At 39.2% G+C, this 20,359-nt stretch overlaps 1 protein-coding gene across 17 annotated transcripts in view; it reads left to right on the forward strand.

Annotated features, from left to right (window-relative positions):
* Nucleotides 1–20,359, forward strand: part of LOC108104383 (neurobeachin) — a 189,684-nt gene that overhangs the window by 145,228 nt on the left and 24,097 nt on the right. For 13 of the 17 annotated variants that reach the window (XM_041818065.1, XM_041818070.1, XM_041818075.1 and 10 more), the window contains exons 3-13: nucleotides 6,491–6,617; nucleotides 10,347–10,543; nucleotides 14,451–14,572; nucleotides 14,647–14,773; nucleotides 14,834–14,953; nucleotides 15,255–15,401; nucleotides 15,856–16,441; nucleotides 16,532–16,617; nucleotides 19,123–19,263; nucleotides 19,672–19,811; nucleotides 19,902–20,115. In XM_041818065.1, coding sequence (XP_041673999.1) covers nucleotides 6,491–6,617; nucleotides 10,347–10,543; nucleotides 14,451–14,572; nucleotides 14,647–14,773; nucleotides 14,834–14,953; nucleotides 15,255–15,401; nucleotides 15,856–16,441; nucleotides 16,532–16,617; nucleotides 19,123–19,263; nucleotides 19,672–19,811; nucleotides 19,902–20,115 — 2,007 coding nt within the window. The remainder of the gene's footprint in view (nucleotides 1–6,490; nucleotides 6,618–10,346; nucleotides 10,544–14,450; nucleotides 14,573–14,646; nucleotides 14,774–14,833; nucleotides 14,954–15,254; nucleotides 15,402–15,855; nucleotides 16,442–16,531; nucleotides 16,618–19,122; nucleotides 19,264–19,671; nucleotides 19,812–19,901; nucleotides 20,116–20,359) is intronic. The other 4 variants (XM_041818073.1, XM_041818080.1, XM_041818074.1 and 1 more) reach the window with 1 other exon arrangement.

Here is a 20,359-nt window from a genome sequence, read left to right on the forward strand (position 1 = left end):
TAGACAGCATAGAAATTGTTCAAAGGAAAGGGGTTTTTATATAAGGTTGTTAGTTTTTTTTTGGAGAATAAATTGGATTTTATAACTCCAAAAGTCACCTTTATATTCCTGAAAAAAGTATATATTTTTTTGTAGTCTAGTGTAATTAAACTTGACAGCAAAGAATTTCGTATTAGAGAGCCAAACAAACATCAAGCGAAAATATATTTATTGTCATTATGGAAAAAAATGACTTTTACCCTTTCAACATTCTTTGACGTAAATGAATTAAATAAATTAGAAAATTTGTGCCCGAAAACAAAATTGAAATGGAATACTTGGGGAGTAATTAACTTGAAGGGTGGGAGGGGAGGGGATGTGAAGTTGAGAAGCGGAAGCTATGTGCTGGCTGAGAGGTGGGTCAAAGGGAGGAGCAGGATGATATGAAGGGTCAGAGTTCAGGGCAAGTGATTGCCCTTTGTCACTTGGCACTTGAGTGGCAGAGTGGCAGTGTGGCAGAGTTCGAGTTCAAGTCGTTGCAACATCCTTTAGCAAGGACAACGAACAGTAGCAACAACAACAACAAAAACATCGACTGAAAGGACGTCCATTAAAGATATAGAAATCTATACAGGAACAACCAGCCAACCAACCAACCAACCATCCCTCTTTATCAACCCCACAAAACCTTTCGCAAACGTTTTGCCCCAACACATTTTCCAGACTCATTAAATAATTTATGAGCGGATTTTAGTGATGGGCTGTCAGTCAGTTTTGTAAGCTAAATAAATATTTTAAATAATTTCAATAATTTATAAATTGCCAATGTCAGTTTCATTAGCAAAATTACAATTTGATTGTTAAATTAGATTTATTTGCCTGTTCATATTTGTCAGTTATGTAACTTTCCTAAATGTTTGTTTTTTTTGGACTTAACTAAAACTTCTTTTCACAGTACATTCTAGGGCTGTCTATTGTTCCCCTTTTACGAAAACATTGATCGGCAATTCTAATGGGGTGGCCGCCACATTGTTCGCCTTGTCGTCTCGCTTTGATGACTCACCAATCGACGAAGCTGTTACCCGAAGCATTTTCTTCCCTCCTGCAACTCCCCATTGCGTTTTCAGCCACGACTGCACTTTGTGTCAATGTTATGCACATCAGCGGCCTGGCATAACGTCAATTTCAGTCAGTGTCTTTGCTAGTCAGTCAGTCAGCCAGTCAGTTAGTCAGTTAGTCAGCCAGTCAGTCGTTCAGTCAGTAGACATTGCCAAGATGAAGAAGGCAGGCACACGCTACTTAGTCCGCAAAATTGCCGACTCTGGCATTTTGCATGTGCGTATGGTATCCCTTTACTCTATATATGCCTCAGTTACCTACCCCCCTTGGATACCCCCCTCGCCCCTTAGATTTTCCCTATGGCAAACTCCTTGCACAGTTGTTTGCATTGCAGCGGCAGATGCTGTCAATAATAAATTTCCGTTAGAGCCGCAGCAGATTTGCAAAAAAAGGGAAAACCAGTTGGCTCGCCAGGCGGCACGTTTATAGGGAGTGAAGGAAAATTGGGTGGAAAATGGGTGAATATCTATCTAAAGGGTGGCAAGAGGAAAGCCCCAGGAAGGAAGCACATAAGCGCATTGCCCAAGACAAGAAGGAGATTGAGGAAAAAGGAAGGAGATTGCAGTGCTCGGCACTAAAAAGATGACATAAAGATAGAGACGGGCGGGTGTTGAAATTGAATAGGGGTAACGAAGCGTCAGGTTTGGGTGTTTTGGTGGGAAGGGTCTTTGCAGAAAGGAAGGAAAAATCAAGGAAAGGGGTGGCAAAGTAAGGACACCAAAAAAAGAGAGGGGGAAGACGGAAGGCCAAGGAAAAACTCGCACTGCAGGCATGCAAACGATGCGCTGTCGCCTGATAAAGTATACGACCGATTGCCCGTTTCTGCTCGACGGGGCCAAAAGGAGAAAAATCGCAGACGCTCAACCAGACGGTGGATGCAAATGGAAAATGGAAAATCATCAGTACAGAGGGGGGGAGGGGTGGGTTTTTGTCGAAGGAAAAGACGGGTGGATACGGGGGCATGGTATACTCTATGATAGAAGAGAAGCTGTTGGAGGAGAAGGAGGAGACCCAAGACACGTTGATAAATTTATTGAAATTCTATTGAAACGAAACGATTTGACTGCGCCAACGACCAAGGACCAAGGACCAAAAGGCAGTGGGAAAGAGAAAGAAAGCAAGGAATAGAGGAAGGGAGATGGGAAGAGCCACACAAATCGCTGATAAAGTGGAAAATGAGTGCAAAACAAAAAGTAAAGTGCAGAGGAAAATTGTCTTCATGTGGAAGGAGAAAAAGAGAGGTTCTACTGTAGTAAATTGCAAATAAATTGCATGATACTATGCACTGTTAGAAAATGTTGATGAAATGTTAAGCAAAAATTATGTTTAAAAGGGGGAAGTTGAGGTTTAATGTAAGGAAATTTATTAGATTTTCATTTTTGTTTTATTAATAATAGTTTCTAGGGCTTGCATCTCCTTGTAGGACTTCAATTTTTAAACTAAAATCAAACTAAATTTTAGTTACAGCTTAAGTTTTCGATAATCAATACAAAAATCTAAAATTTTTAGTCAATGCTTACATATTTTTTATATAATTTAAACTTAAATTTCATTCCTTGTTTGAGATTTGCATTTTTCTGTCTGTATTCCGAAAAGGGGAGAGAGGGGGCCCACCGCCTGGACAATTAAACTTTTGCCATTGCATAAATTTTATCTTGTTTTGGCAGTACGATGGTGGCGGCTTTTTACGACTCTAGGTATTTTGCCTATTTCATCGTGGATTTGGCCACAACAACACAAAATCTTGGCAAACTTTGCACTTAATTTTTAATTTTCTTCCATTTGGCCTTTGACCGGCCCCGCGCTGGACAAGCGATGCTCAATTTAACCTGGCCAAGGCAAAGCGAGCAACAAGCAGATGAAAATGCTTCACTGAGTTCCGCAGTAAAAAAAAAAATAAGTAAGAAGAAAAGAAGAAAAAAAAATATAACAGAAAGGAAAAGTCGGAAAATCTCGGCTCAAAGAAGAAACAGCCGCATTTCTGTAGCATACTTAAGGGGGGGAGGGGCAGTAGGAGGTTGTCCGTGGAAAATGATGGAGGAGAGACAGATATAAAAAAAAAGAACAGAATAAGAACCAAGGGGGGTTAGGGGGTGTTGGTGTGTTGGTGCCGTAGAAAAGGCCAAATTTAATTTGTGCTCAGTGGCTGTGGCAACTCTGGGCCCAGTTGTTGTTGTTGTTGTTGTTGTTGTTGTTGTTGTTGTTTCTGCTGGGCCATGAAGAAATTGCTACCCAATTACGTAATAAAATCTGACTGAAGTTTCTACTCTTATTATTTAATTTTTTCTTTATCTTTTACCATCTCCTTACCCCCCCATCCCTCAATGTGAAGCAAATTGTTCGAAGGGGATTTAGTAAGGAAAATACCAGAAAAAAAATGAGAAGGGAGGTGGAAAATTCGCAGGGGGAGCCTGCCGGAAAATCCCGCTTGGCGCTTATTAAGAAATAATGCTGTAAAAACAAAACGCAGCGGCGTCAAATTCAACTTTTGTTTTGTTTTCTCATTTCGCCAGCAGCGAGACATTAAATGGGCTAAAATCCAAGGAAAATAAGTAAACAGGAAATAAGAAAAGGCAATTGCTAGGCATTTGGCATAAAGAGATAGGATCCATACATCACACAATTTAAGAGCTCTAAAAAGAAAATAAACAATGACTAATGACATTTGTTAATTAAATCCTGTGTCTTAGTTTGTTTGTCTTAGAAAATGCATTTTGGGGGGGGCCTTTAAACTAATTAGGAAAGAGGATTCCTCTTAAATTTTATTTCAGTTTATCTCTAAAATAGAAATAAATATATTATTATCTAAATCGACATTTGATTTATCTTGAAATGAAAACAATTCTCAAATATTTATCACCGAAACTTGAGCTCTCTTCGAGAACTTCATTTCGATTGTTTAACAAACAGCAATAAACGAGTTTTGTCGTTTTTGGCCAGCAGGGAAACAGAAACAGAGTAGAGGAAATCAGTAGAGGAAAATCAAAGCCAAAATCAAAAGGCATCCAAGGAAATGCGGGAAAAGCTGTGCAAAAGCGGAAAATGCTGGCAAACGACCAGGCAAGGACCAGGCAGGACCCTGGGTAATAATAAGTGCCCTGTGGTGCAGCTTACTAAAATGCAGAGCGAGTGAGAGAGGATTTCTCTGATTTCACACAAAAATATATATATGTATATTATGTGTGTACATCAGTGATGTACATCAGTTTGTAATTTAAGTACACTTTTGTATGCGAGTATATATGCAAAAGCCGCTTTCCAAAGTCCCAGGTGTATGTTCGTTGACGCCCCGGGAGGAAAATGTGGTAGAAAATCGAGAAAAGCGTAAACTGTTTTTTTTTGTTCTATTTTTTGTGGGCAATTTATAAATCGGCGAATTAAATTATTCGTGTTCAGTACATTAGAAAAACAAAAACAGAAAATGTAGCTGGAGGACGAGCAGCGTTAAATGAAGCGTAAAACGAGCCTAAAAACTGATAACGTTAGAAGGTATATATTATATAAGTTAATGGAGACGGGAGACAATGTTACCCCTTGTCGAAAATGCGAAGTTCGGTTTCTTCCTTGGTCCTCTTTTGAGTCATAATATAACTAACCATAACTAAGCCTATAATGGTCCTAATATGGATTGGCATATCTCGTTGGATTCGTTATCAAATTTCTAACAAAACTGCATTCACAGCTAAAATTGTTAATTTTTATCAAATTTTCTCAAAAAAGACGAAAATGCGAAATTTGGTTTATCCCGTTTTGCCCCTCAAAGTGACAGAATTATGACCATAACTCAGCCAATAGTGGCCAACGAATGGAGTGGCATACCTCGTTGGATTCGTTAATAAACAAAACTGCATTCACAGCTAAAAATCTTAAATTTTGTCAATTTTTCACAAAAATTATGATAGTTAACCTTTATTAAATATGCGAAATTCGGTTTATCGCGATTTTCATCTCAGAATGATATTATGATGCTCATAGCTAAGCCAATAATGGTCCAATTATGGAATGTAATACCTCGTTGAAATTGTAATGAAAATGCCAAGAAAACTGTATTCAAGGTTAAAATTTTTAAATTTTTGCTTTTTTTCTTAAAATTTGATGATGTTACCCCTTACGAAAAAAGTTAAAATTTGAAAAAAATTGAGCTTTCCAGAAGTAAACCAACATTAGTATGGATCGAAAGCTGAGATCGTCAGCTTTTAAAATCAGTCAACTTTATAACTATAGGATAATTATTAGTCAAGTTATGATATAAAAACCCTCAGAAAAAATCTCATTTTTGGACAAATTCATAATCGCATTTTGTTATCTAAAAATCATCAGTATTTTTTCCATAACAATGGCATTTATGATCCAAATATAGAATGTCAGACATCGTTGACTTCGTAATCAAAATTCTAACATGACTGCATTCACAGTTAAGGAAGTCATTTTTGGCCATTTTTCAGAGAAAATGATGATATTACCCCTTCAAAAATAACAAGGATCGTTAGTTTTGGTCTTGAGCTGTAGAAAGCAGTCATCTTTAAGCTTTGCTTTTGGTTTTGTCTAATGTATAACTTAAAATCCTAAACAAAACATTCATTAGATTCCTGACTATAAATCTGCCAAAACGTTTTCCTATTATACCGAAAATGTCTGAATTAGGTGAAGTACAGAAAATCTAAATTCAAAGCGATATACGCAACGCTTTCTCTGCAATTGCCAATCAATGTGCAATCTTCTCAGTTTCTTGAAATGTATCTGTTTGTGCTTGTATCTGTATCTAAATGTGTGTTAGTGTTTGTATTGAGTGTGTTTGTGTGTGTGTGTGTGTGCCAAAGGCAATAATCATAAAAAACCGTCAAACGCTTTGTTTTTGTTCTTCAGAATTGAGGCAATAATGCTGAAAGGAGAAACGAAATTCGAGGAGGAAAACTCGGTCTTGGCTTGCGATTATTTTGCCATTACTTTCCATTATTTTACTTTATTTCAATGACTGTTTACATTAGGCAAACACACACACACACATATATATATACACACTTACACGCACACTTGAGAAAAACAGAGTAAAAGAGCGAAAGAGAAATCAGCAGATAAGTGCTGCATACTTTCGAGCGCGTGAGCTGCTTATTTTGGTCTTTTGCCTTCCACTTCCTGCCAGTGTTTGCCCTATATGGTGTGCATATGTATGGGTAAGCGTGTATCTGTGTGAGCCACTTTACTTTTGCTTATTGAGCATTGGGCAAAAGGAAAAAAGAAAAGCAATACTTGATACTTTGATTTCACCATACAATCTTTTTCTCTCAAGATTTTCGTCTTCTTCCCTTCCCTTACAAATACAATTTTTATCTCAATATTTGTTGATAACCATTTAAAATAAGCTTTTCTTTTGTTTGCCTTTCATTTGCAGGCGGAGATCTGGAGCGTCTTCATTGCCATCCTGCGCAAAAGCGTCCGCAATCTGCAGGCCTGCACTGATGTTGGCCTCATCGAGCATGTCCTAGTACGCCTGCAGCGCTCCGAAACGGTTGTGGCAGGTAATAACAAAAAAATCCCCTTAAAAAATATATATAACTTACTAACAATATTTATAAGAAACACTAATTAAAAATATTTCTTTAAGCTTTTATGATTTGGGCATTCGAAAGATGCCTGTATTTAATGAAAATCCATTTAAATATTTTCAAAATTCTGTAGGTTACGTCTCTCTTTTCCATAGAACAATGGATTTTACAGTTTTGGCCATTGTTTGACTGGTCTGAATAGATCCCAAGTTGGCTCTGGTTTGCTTTTGGTCTGGTCCGCTGAATTGCCTCTCGATTAATTTCACGCTTGTCAGCAGCACTGACACGCCCAGTTGCGGCCCCTTCCCCCATACTCTGCTATGTCATCTCATCTCGTCCCATTCCAAACCACCATGCCAACCCAGTAAGCACCCAAAAACCATCCAGTGAAAAGCCAGAGAATATGGATGGGAGGGGATGTGGGTGTGGTAGTGTGGGAGTGGGAGTGGGTGGGGATTGGTACAGCACAGCTCGGCACAGCAAATTTGCTCTTCATTAGCGACCCTCGCTGGCTACGCCTCCTGCACCACCCATTGCCCCACCCAACCACACACACCACATACACACACACACACTCTCACACACACATGATGCCTTAAGCATGTGCGTGCCTTTGGCTTTGATTTTGATTTTATTAAGTCAATGACACATCTGCGGTCTCCACGAAATCCCAGCACCCCATCAACCCCTCCAGGCATCACCCCAGTCATATCTCTTTTTGCCACCCCCCACTGCTGCTGCTGCTGCTGCTTCTGCTGCTCTTCTTCTTCTTCATTCCGCATTTAACGAACTGTAACTGCTGTCAATTTGCAGTCGCTGACTTTTGAGCTCCATGTGTCTGTGTGTGTGTGTGAGTGTGTGTAAGGCCCTGGGTAAGGAGAAAGCAGAAAGGGGGGAAAGAAAGGCCACAAACAAAGACATAATTTCATACATACACTGAGAAGAAAATAATTTGATTTAAATTAGCTACATTTTTTCTATGATTAACAAAGAATTAAAAATATTTTTCTTAAAAATTTTCTTAAAATTTAAAAATAAAAAAAAATAATCTAAAATTAGTCTTTAAAAGTTTCATTAGCAATGCTTCTCTTTAAAGATATATAGATAATGTTATTAGCTTTTTTTCCTATGTACTAGGCATGTCTGTCTATCCCTCTCCTTTTTCACTACATATAAGAGTGTGTGTGTGTGTGTGTGTGTCTGTGTGTGTCACCTGACAAATGCCAAAACGTGACACTTGCCAAGAAATTAGATAAGTTAAAAGTTCGTTGTCTCGGGCAAAAGTTCAGCTTAGAGTAGCAACTTCTTAGATTTCACATACATATACGAATACGAACGTATACGTAATACGTATGAGTGGGAGTATCTGTGGCTCTGTAACTGTAACTGTTTGAGTTTTCAGAAGATCCATTGCCTACTTTTCTGGGCATCAAACTTTAAGTGCTTCAAAAACTCGACAATGCAATCGCAAAAATTTGATAAAAGAAATTGTTGCGTTAAACGCTCTCACTTCTTTCTCCCTTCTCTATCGTTTTATATAGGAATATATATATATATATATATATATATATTCTTCTTGCCGCTGATTTTTTCTTCTACTGCTGCTGATGATGATGATGATGAGTTGGGGCAGTAAAAACTTTGGCATGCCAAGGAAAATGTAATTAAATGCTGATGAAGCTGTGGCATTAAGAGGTGGAGGAGAGAAAGCATGAGGAAAAGTATGGGAAAAGGCAAGGAAAAGCCAAGGGGTGGGGAGGGGGCCTGAATACCAACTGGGGACCAACTGGGCGACATTGTCGTCTTGGGAATGCCTCAGGGGAATGGGCAGTGGGTTGGATAACTTTGGTGTGGGTCAACCAGTGGCCCAAAGGTTCAACCTGCTTGCCAGAGTTACTCAATTCCTTAATTCACACAAGCCAAAAACGTGTTGAATACTGTGAGTGTGAGTGTGTGTAGGTGTGTGCACTGGAAAATCATTTTCATATATATTTTAAAGTTTAAAATTGTATTTTTTTTTATAATTTTTAGAAATTTTTTAACATTTTTAACATTCAAAAAGGAAAAATAAGTTCTCAGTTCATTAAAAACTAAACTTAAGTCAAGTTAAGTTAATTGAAATATTTTCGTTGCAGAGCAGTATGCGTGTTTGGTGGGCGGTAAATATGGTGAAAATATGGTTAGTGAGAACGAGCGAGAGGGAAGAACCAGAAGGTGAGCCAACAGTCCAAGCATTAAAACGGCCCGGGCGTCCCATTTCAATTAGTGTGCATTACAAATGAAGTTTGGGAATAGCGCAGCAGTCGCTGGAAAACCAGACGACGACATCACCGACAGCCCCTCGGGATAAGGGGGGTGTGGCATGTGGGCGAGGAAGAAGTAGGCAAGACAGCAGCAAGTATGAAAGACAGAGAGAGAGAGAGAGGTTGAGAGAAGGAGAAGTAGAGAGCCAGCGGAGGCAATCAGTTTGAACTCCAGAATTAATAACTATTTGGCCAAGCTTTTGGCTAAACTTGATTGAAAATTCAGACCCAAGAAGAAGAGGGGAGAAGGCGAAAATGGAGCAAGACAGGGCATAACTTCTCGAAACAGAGTGAGACAGAGAGAGAGAGTGTATAAGGGAGTAAGGGAGGGCATCATCATCATCATCAGCATCCTCGTTACACATTGAAGACATAGATGAATGATGAAAATAGTTTTTGGCTGTAAAACTTTTACACCCCAAGGGAGATTTGCCATTAAAATTTCATAATTTATATTGCAAGTCAATTGAAACTTGAAAGTTATTTTGAAGGCTTGCAAGTTAATGTCCTGCAGCTGCAGGACTTTCTCTCTTCAATTATATTTCGTAGTTATGATTCAGTTTTATTCTTGCTTAATTTTGTATAATTTTTTCTAATTTAACACTTGATTTTAATGATTTTGTTTGCGGTCTCCTGACCTGACCTTCTTTTAAATTGAAATTCCATTCGCGCCTGGCAATGGCAATGCTGCTAGATCAAATGCAATAAGTCTGATGGCCTTGCCAAGACCACGCCTCTGGCTCCTGCCCACCCCTCTCTCTCTCTATCTTTCAGCATTCGCTGTGAGAGCGCGTGTCCTTGCCACTTGGGTGAACGCGAGGACTTTGCATTTGGTTTCGCATTTGCATTTGCATTTGCAACTTGCAACTTGCCACCTGAGCTAAAACGGGAACTTGATTGTTGCCACAAACACCCCAGATACACACAGTCTCTGACTAACACACATACAGATGCATTTTGGAAGGCTGTCAGCAGCATTTGCGACGTATATCCTTTAGGCCTTCAACCCATTTCCGGCCTTAACCAATTTAATGGCTTGGACACAGAGCTTAGGATAAGCATTGAAGCATTTTAGTGAAAGCTGTCATAAGCTTATTTGGCACTACTTTTGATTGGTAAACTTAAAAAGACAACCAAGAAAATAAAATATATAAAATCAAGCTGATTTCTCTGATATTTTTCACTAACTAATCATATTTCTTAAACAATTTATTTATGTTATTTTAAACCCTCTGCTAGAGAAGTCTCATTAATGTCCATCATTTTGATGGTCAATTTCGAACAGCAAGTGGAGAGTAATTTAAGTCTTTTAAGTTTCGTAAACTTCTGACATGGATTGCATAAACGTGTATCTGCCGCTGACATTAACCTATATAACCCCCCCGCTACTCCATTTCAGATCTGCTCATCGAGATGCTGGGCGTGTTGGCCAGCTATAGCATAACGGTAAAGGAGCTGAAGCTGCTCTTTGGTACGATGAAGGCCACCAATGGCAAGTGGCCGCGCCACTCGGCCAAGTTGCTGAACGTCCTCCGGCAGATGCCACATCGCAACGGACCGGACGTGTTCTTCAGCTTTCCGGGCCGCAAGGGATCGGTGAGTGCTAATAGATAGATGCCCAAAACTAATGGCCAATGCCATTTGATGGCTGAATGTCAAGTGAGTGGTAGTGTTGGGGTAGCCCATTAAATAACTCTATGGGAAGCTTACTCTGAAATGTAGAGAAACGGGAATGAAGAAGGGAATTTAGATTTAAGGTTTAACTACTCTTAGTTAGTTCTACCTGGACGTCTTCTATTGTCAAAAAAAAATTACAAAAAATTCGAAATTTGGTTTATCTCGATTTCCCCCTCAAAGAGACAGAATGATGACCATAACTCAGCCAACAGTGGCCCGAATCTGCAGTGGTTACCTTCGTTGGAATCGTTATTAAATTTCTAACAAAACTGCATTCACAGCTAAAAATCTTAAATGTCAATTTTTCAGAAATTATGATGGTTAACCCTTATAAACATGAGAAATTCGGTTTATCCCGATTTTCATCTCAGAATGATTTTACTATGCTCAAAGCTAAGCCAATAATGGTCCAATTATGGAATGTAATACCCCGTTGAAATTGTAATGAAAATGCCAAGAAAACTGTATTCAAGGTTCAAATTGTAAAATTTTTGCCTGATTTTGAAAAATTTGATGATGTTACCCCTTACGAAAAAAGTTAAAATTTGAAAAAAAATGAGCTTTGCAGCAGTAAACAGACATTAGTATGGATCGAAAGCTGAGATCGTCAGCTTTTAAAATCAGTCAGTTTTATAAATATAGGATAATTATTAGCCAAGTTATGATATAAAAACCCTTAGAAAAAATCTAATTTTTGGAAAAATTCATAATCGCATTTTGTTATCTCAAAAATAATCAGTATTTTTTCCATAACAATGCAAAGGATCTCCCTACTATATAATGTCATACATCCCTGAACTTGTAATTAAAAATCAACTCAAACTGAATTAAAACTAGAAAAATCACAATTCTAAGCATATTTTGCAAAAATTTATGATGTTAGGGATTCATTTTATTTTGAACATATTTAGTTTTAACTTATCAGCAAATGAAATTCCCTTAAAACCTGCTGACTTGTACCGTTGGGAGTTGAGAGTTGGGAGGTTCTCTTAGCCCAGCCGTTATTTGCAATTTTAGGCCATGCAATTCGCCAGGCTTTTCCTTTTGTTTTATTGAATGCAACGGGCGGGTACAAAGGCTCCATCCATCCTACCCGTCACATTCGATATGGGGTGAGGTCCCCCGGGGTGGTTCAACATTGCACCCCCGTCGACATTTCCGGGGGCTTTTATTTTATTGCGTCGCACTTAAAACGAATTCGAAATGTGTTTTTTCCCAGGCCAGCAGGCCAGCTTGTGTCGTACGAGTGGGTGTTTGTTATCTATGAGTTTGACCACTTCCATTTCATTTTTTTTTTGTTTATTTTTGTTGATAGGAGAGAGAGAGAGAGGGGGGAAGGGGGGGGACACTCTATAGATGTGTCCATTCGCCCCACATAAACACATAAAAAAAATGCCATAAAGTGAATTGGAAGTCAAATGCGAGCATCGCACGGATAGCTTTTCGCAATTGTCGCAAAATGTCTAATAAATAGACATGGGTGGGGTGTGTGGTGTGGGGGTGAGGGGTGTGTGTGTGTTGCCACCCACAAAAATCACCCACACCTATCCATCCAATCCACATCAAAATCCACCGCTTGCCGGTCTCCTCTCTCGTGAGGACTTTTCACGCATTTTTTTTTAATTTTCCATTTAGCCAGCTTTATTGGTGGATTGGCGGATGGGGTGTGGGGTTTGGGGTGTAGGGTGTGGTATCTAAAACCCACCCATTTAACCAACGAAAAGCAGACGCCCACTTAACCACCGATCTGCGATCCACAAGCACGCCTAATGCCATTGATGGTGCTGATTGCAGCAGGACGACGCGGGACTCGATTCGAATAATGAGATTTTCGGAAAAGCCAAAACCCAAAATCACCAGGGCACCATTTCAGTTTCCACCACCATCTCTCTTTACCGCCGACATGGCCATCTCCTATCAACCCCGCTGACTCTATCCGGATTTTCCCACTTCTGTTACGGGAAATGGGGAAAATTGTGGAAAATGTGAAGAGCGGTAGTATGGCAATATGGTAGTATAGCAGTGTGTGTGTGTGTGGTGCAAAGTTGCCTGCAACCGCAGCAAAACTCCAACAACAGTGTCAGCCTTTGTCACGTCCGCTTGGCCTTAACCCATTTAGCCGGGTCGGTCGCTTCTTGGCACTACCCCTTCTAGCTCTCTGCCTTACACCCAACCAACAGCCAACAACCAAAAAAAGTGGTCTCCATGTCCCACGAATCTCACCCACTTGAAAAAGTGAGACCACTAGATAAGTGCAAAGTAAATGAAATTTGATCTTTGTGAGAGGGTTAAATAGTTGCAGAGAGTTCAAGAGCAAACAAAAGATTTAATAAACTTGAAAGCTCAATGAATAACTCGGAAAATAAATGGGTTAAAGAATGTATAAGGTTAAGCTCTATAAACGAGTTAAGTAATACGACAGAAAAACTGATTTATGTAACTATCTTAGAGTAGAAAAATGTGTGGAAATCCATCAATTCGTTTGGGTTAGTAAAAAGAAACCAAAACTAAAAAATTTCCTAAACAAAATACTCAAATAAAGAAACAATTTTATAAACATTAACATAATAATAATCATAATCAGGCAATAACTTTATAAATTAGTTAAACAAATCAAAGACTAGCCTCTCATAAAAGCTTAAATTGGATTAAAGCTAATCAAATATGAAAACCCGAAATTAGATAATCCAAAAGCACAAATATGGAAACAAATTACTTAAATTGAATTCAAAAGAGCAAAAAGCAGAGACTACAAACTAAACAAATCACATTATAAGCATTAGCATTAGCATTAGCATTAAAAATGATTTAATTGTTAACAAAAATCAATCAAAATAATACCCCAAGAAAGCAATTTACAATATTTGTTAATCAAATGTTATTGCTTATAAAACCATCAAATGGTTTATAAATAATAATCAAGATTGTGCAGAGGACAATGAGTGAGTTTGGCCATTCAAATGCATAAATATTTGTTATCAGTTTGTAGATGAATTGCCTGATTGCCTCAAGCGGATAATGTCAAATGGCATTGCCATTGCCAGTTTCTTAAACGATTATTTTGAAAACAGGCAGAAGAGAGATTAAATTTATAAACTGCCAGACAAAATTTCAACCCAACTATGTTAGCTTGCTCAATAGTTTAGTAGCAGCAAGTAGAAGGTTGTAGTTGATATAACTAAGAGTAGTGTTTGCTTTGAATATTCATACTTTATGGTAAAACAACATCGTAGACCACTCTACTCTACTCTCCATTGATGATAAATCAAATGTGCTCATTTCCTTTTAATTTCAGTTTGAAATCTGTTTTGTGGCTGTGGTGATGGTGGTGGTGGCTTCTTCTGTTGGATTCTCCATTTGGCTTGGCTTTCCTTTTGCATTTCTGGTTTCTGGTATTTCTGGCTTTAAGTTCAAGCTTTTGCCACAGGAAATCCGTGTATTCGTGTATATTTCTCTCTTCTCTCTCTGTGTTTGGTTGTGTGTCTGTCTGTCTGTCTGTGAATGTTTGTGTGGAGTGGAATGGAATGTGCCACAAGTTTCCTTAGCTAGTCAAAAGTATTTCCATCTGTGATTTATATATATAAACTGCCTTCGTTTTATGGTAGCTATGGAATTTGAAACCTTTCCGGGGTTATGTTTTAGGGTTCTGGCTAGTTCAGGGGTTAATGTAAGCCAAGTGGCTGAGTCAATTATGCGGCTTATTAATGTTAATTGGTCAGGATATTGAGTGGCAAATAGTTCGTAATTGATATTTAACATTAGACCATATTGGCGGTTTACTTTTGAATTGTTTGTAATCGGTTTTTGGTTTTAAACGCATTTATAGGCCATGGTCCTGCCGCCGTTGGCCAAATGGCCCTATGAGAATGGATTCACCTTCACCACCTGGTTCCGTTTGGATCCCATCAATTCGGTGAATATCGAAAGGGAAAAGCCCTACCTTTATTGGTGAGTATTAAGTGTTAATTTTGCTTTATAAAAACAATTTTTAAAATATTTTTTTCGATTCTTATAATTTGCAGCTTCAAGACATCAAAGGGTGTGGGCTATACGGCGCATTTTGTGGGCAATTGCCTTGTTCTCACCTCGATGAAGGTCAAGGGCAAGGGCTTTCAGCATTGTGTCAAATATGAATTCCAGCCACGAAAGGTAAGGGCTTCTTAGGCATTTTCCTTGAATTATCTTTGACTTTGTTGTTTCTGTTTACAGTGGTATATGATTGCCATAGTGTATATATACAATCGTTGGACGAAAAGCGAAATCAAGTGCCTCGTTAATGGACAGCTGGCCTCTTCAACGGAGATGGCCTGGTTTGTTTCCACAAACGATGTGAGTATGGGGAATGGCAAGGATATTCTCAATAGCAAAGGCATTTTCTATAAAATATTTATTAAACGTGTTGTATTGTGTTTTGTTATGATGATAAGGTAAAAATTTATGCCTGATATTTTATTCAGTAAGAAAAAGAATAAGATTTATGAATTTGTCTCAGAAGGTAGTTGATGTATGTGAAACCCATTGCATACTTTTAGGCTTCTTTTTAAAAAAGGAACAACTCAGCTGCCTAGTTAATTAGTTGATATAATTAGATTTTAACCCTATATTAATCACTTGATTAACCCCCTTTTAGCCCTTTGACAAGTGCTACATTGGAGCCACCCCCGAACTGGATGAGGAGCGGGTGTTCTGTGGCCAAATGTCGGCGATCTACCTATTCAGCGAGGCACTGACCACGCAACAGATCTGTGCAATGCACCGCCTGGGTCCCGGCTATAAGGTAAGTGCTAGTCTATTTTTTTGCAATGGCTGATAAGTGGGATGGTTGTGCCACCTTGTTGGTGACCTAGTGAACCTACCCAGCAACAACCATCGCCCAGCAGCAGAAGCAGCAGCAGCGACGGTCTAGCGCACGCACCACTGCACCACTTTTTGCACAGCCGAAATGCCGCAGCAAAAAAATTGTCCTCGTCTGTACAGTAAAACGTCATAAACTCGTTTCTATATATATACAAATATATATATATTTATATTTATATATTCCTTTTCATTTTTTGCTCTTTTTTCTCTCTCTTTCCGTGTTTTTTACAAACTTCCTGTCCGCTGCACTGCTATAAAATAAAAACAAACAAACAAACAAAAAATCTATACAAAAAAATGCACAAAAAAAAAAACACAAAATTGTACACAAAAAAAAAAAAAAAAAAACGAAAAAACACTGTGAAAAAAAACAGTCGCAGTTCCGTTTCGACAACGAGTGCTATCTGAATCTGCCGGACAATCACAAGCGGGTGAGTCACTTTCAACTTCTGCCAGCGACCTTGGGGGCATCAGCACTGTCGGGCGTCAGTGGTAGTGGCACCGGAAGCGGTAGCGATGCAGCAGCAGCAGCAGCAGCTGTTGCCGCCGGTCAGCAACAACAATTGCAATTGCAATTCCAAACGCTGGCCGCCGAGCAAGAGGCGCGTGCCATCGATTGGTCCGATGAAAAGCTTGATTTAAATGCGGCATTTGTGAAAATTCGAGCGGTTTTAACTGCACGCAATGCAGTGACCTTGGCTGGTAGTAGCTCTACTGCAGGAGGAGTCACATCCTCCTCCTCCAACACCACCACCTCCGCAGCAGCAGGAGGAGGGGGAACAACTACCGCAGCAACATCTGCTGCACTGCCAGCAGGAACAGCAGCAGCAGCAGCGGCAGCAGCAGCGGCAACACAAAATGACAATGATGCGGCAGCGTTACAGCAGCAACTTGCAACAGCATCTGGCAATGCGGATGATCCGCTCAGCCACTTGCCCACTGGAAATGTTTCTTCTTTTGGTATTTATATTTCTTTCTTTCTTAATTTTTCTATTATTTTTTTTTATAATTTTTATGCAATTTGATTTTTATTTTGGGTTATCAAAACAGAGCAACTCCGTCGTATGTCCAGTGTGAGCAGCTTGAACTCAATGATCGGAAGCGCCGACACTGAGGAGGTCAACCAGCTGAAAGCTGTAAGCAAAAACTTGATTTTTATTTTATTTTAAGTTTTTTCTATTATTATTTTTTGTAAAATTTAGTCTCTTGCTTGGCATTTCTAAAGACAGTAAATGATTTTAGTTTTGATTTAATTTTAATATTATTTTACCAACACGTTGCCTTTTTTTCTGTTTCGTTTTCAAAATGTTATAAGTTTGTTTAAATTTTTTCCCAGAAAGTTAATCAATTAAGAAGTTACCACCGCCAGCATTTGAATCGAAAAAGCTTAAGTTTAGATTTATGTGTGTGTTTCCCTTCCATGTTGAAATCAAAGCCGAAAAAGTTGTAATTTTTCGGTAAGCAATTAGAAAGTTACAGAGGCAGCAATTAAATCGATAGCTTAAGGTTCTTTGCCTACTACATTATTTTTGGCTTTAAAAGTTCGAGGAGGGAAGGCAAGTTTATGGTAGCAATAACAACACAATGCCCGTTAACAGTGAGGCGAAGTAAATGTAGCGTATACCATGGGCAGGGCAGGTGTCTCAAAACAACGCCCCCACCAAAAAAAAAGAAAATAACGTAACGTACCAACCTGGCGGTAGACAAAGGTGAATATGTAAGGAAAAAAACAGCCACCACCCACCGGAGATTGTTGGAAATCTTTGGGCGCGCATGTTCCATATTCCGCTAGAACATTTTCTATGCCCCCGTGTACATGTGTGTGTGTGTGTATGCTGTATGCTGTATGCTCCACATTTCAGGACCCGAAACAGCTATTATGTAGACAGCCACCCACCCCACTTTTCACTTGCCTAGCCTAGCCTAGCCTAGCCGCCTAGCCAAAAACCCACCCATCCACTCACCTGTGCCAGGAGGTATTATGCCATTTTGTAGGGGGGTAGTGGGGTAGAGGGGTAGAGAGGGGGTCGGGGGTCGGAAAAGTGAGTGCTTTAGTTATTTTGAATGTTGTTTTTATGTGCCAAATCGGGAGTTGAGTTAATGGGATGGGAAAACACGGCCATACACACACTACATCCGCGCGAGCACGCAATCACATTTACAAACACACACACAGACACACACACATTGCGCTTTTAAGGGAAAATATGAGGAAAGTGTGGGAGGAGTAGGGGGGTAGAAAGTCGTGATCCCCAAGAAGAAAACTGTGACGCGAAATAAATGTTTAAGAAGAGCGCCCATTGAGGTAGTAAAAATTCAGATTTAGGTAGATTTTGGTTTTCCTTTTAAGGTGTTTTCATAAAATTTGAAATGTTAAATGTTTATTATTAAAGGAAAATATTTAATTTAAGTAATTAAAATTCAGATTTTTTATGGCTTAAAATTTTAAGTTTTTTTTATTATTTTTTTGCTTGCTTAACTTTTCCAATTTTTGTTCCTTTTTTTTGGGGATATTACAAAGAAGTTTTCTTTTTGCCAGCTAATTAGGCAGCCAACCATAAATTGTTTTAATATAAACACCAGCTTACATCTATGGCACACACACACACACACCAACATTCAACACACACATAGACACTGCCAAAATGCACTAAAAGGAGATGAAAACTCGAAGCTTGAGGAAAATCTCTGCCAAGAACAAGAAGCTGAAATGCAACGATGCGTGTTGTGTATATATATTTATTGTATATATATTCTTGAACAGCATTTGAATAGTTTTATATTAAATACGCACACACACGCACACACACAGTGCCGTTTATGGGGTGTGTGGTTTAATTTTTATGACCTGGCAGAGAGTTTATTATAGATTTATACAGAATTTATCAGAGCACGAAGAAAATTTACAAGCCAGCGAGAGCTGCACATTACTTTCTTGATTAGCTTTGATTGCTTTTTAGTAAGTTTAAAGGTTTAAGTTTAAGGTTAAAAAATGGTTAAAACTTGAAGAAGAAAACTTAAATTTCACTCAAACTTATCAGTTTATATATCATCTTGATTGACTTTTTTAAGTTCCGCAGTCTTGGGACAAATTTAACTTTTCATTTTTTTTGATTTTAAAATCTAAAATTTGTCTTTTACAACTCTGCTGGGTTTTGGGTTTTTTTTTTGGGATTTTACCAACTTATCTTTCTGTCTCCATTTTTGTGTGTGTGTGTGTATTGCTGTGTTGTGTTGTTGTGTTTTTTTTTTTTTTTTTTTTTGTATATTTTGTGTGCCAGCTTAAAGCCAAAGCCAAAGCCAAAAGCAAAAGCAAAAGCAAAAGCAAAAGCAAAGCTAAAGACAAAGCCTAAGTAAATTGCAATAACCTGACTGAAAGACATATCTTTGGTCGATGGATAGGGCGACATCCATGGAGAAGTCGTTCCATCCTTAGTGCCCAGCTCTCGTTGCCACTCGATGACTCGCCGAAAGCCCAACCTAATCCCTGCTAGTATATAGATATATATATATATATATACTGCTTCCCAATTCCCTGGAGTTACACCCAAACCTCCTTGGCCACGACCCTCTTGATTTCCCCCGATTCCCTCGATTATATTCACCCAACAACATCTACCTGTTCTCTGTGTTGCCCACAGGTGCTGTACGATGGCAAACTATCGAATGCCATTGTGTTCATGTACAATCCGGTGGCCACCGATGGTCAATTGTGTCTGCAGTCGTCGCCCAAGGGAAACGTTTCATATTTCGTGCACACGCCGCATGCGCTGATGTTGCAGGTGAGTAAATGACAGGTGAAAAGGTTGGTGTGGGGGGAGGGCTGGGACCGGCTTGGAAGTAAGCCTCCCAGGAAGCATAAATTCCATGCAGAAATTTTACGACACCGGCGCATGCCTTGGCATTTCTTATTAGCCCTCGAAAAGTCCGGTCCGAAAAGACCGGAAAGCATGGTGCGAGAACGAGGCGACTCGACACGGCTCTGGCCGAAAAATTATTCAATAAATTTTGTAGTAATTTCTTGGGCAAACAAACACACAAATCATAAGATGCTGGAGCATGAGCAGGAGTACCAGAGACTCAACGAAGCACGAAGCTTGGACGAAGAACGTGTCCTGTGCAAAATACGGGGCTGATGACAGCTTAGGCGATTAATAGACCTCTGATTAAATTGAAATTTGCTTTTGCAGGATGTGAAGGCTGTGGTCACGCACTCGATACACTGCACCCTCAACTCGATTGGCGGTATACAGGTGCTGTTCCCGCTCTTCTCGCAGCTGGACATGGCCCATGAGGGTCTGGGCGATATCAAACGGGATCCCACGCTGTGGTAAGTTTAATGAGTTTAAGGGGGAAATCATCTATAAGAGATTCCAATTTAATCCCATCTTATTAATATTTATATTTAATTTAATTTTAGCTCAAAGCTGCTTGGCTTCATCTGTGAACTGGTGGAAACATCGCAGACAGTGCAACAGCATATGATCCAGAATCGGGGTTTCCTGGTTATCTCGTTTATGCTGCAGCGCTCCTCCCGCGAACATCTTACCCTTGAGGTCCTTGGATCCTTCCTGAACCTCACCAAATATCTGGTCACCTGCCTGTCGGCCAATAGCGATCTGCTACTCAAGCAGGTAAGTCGGTTGTCGTATATAAATCTTGCCTGCCTATATGCTAGACTATATAAATATCATAAAAATATATATATAATATAAGGAGGGATGATCGGATGCATTGCGTACCACGCTGCGTATGCGTAATGTCAATGGCATGCCCTGTTTTTATTTTGTGATGAATGTAAAATGTATTTCTATGTATTATATTTATAACTAAAAACTAACTAAGTTCGATCTAAGTGTCAGTTAATATTTTTTTTGG

The sequence above is a fragment of the Drosophila eugracilis genome, unplaced genomic scaffold (assembly GCF_018153835.1).
Source record: "Drosophila eugracilis isolate 14026-0451.02 unplaced genomic scaffold, ASM1815383v1 contig_2147, whole genome shotgun sequence".
NCBI classification, from domain to species: Eukaryota; Metazoa; Arthropoda; class Insecta; order Diptera; family Drosophilidae; genus Drosophila; species Drosophila eugracilis.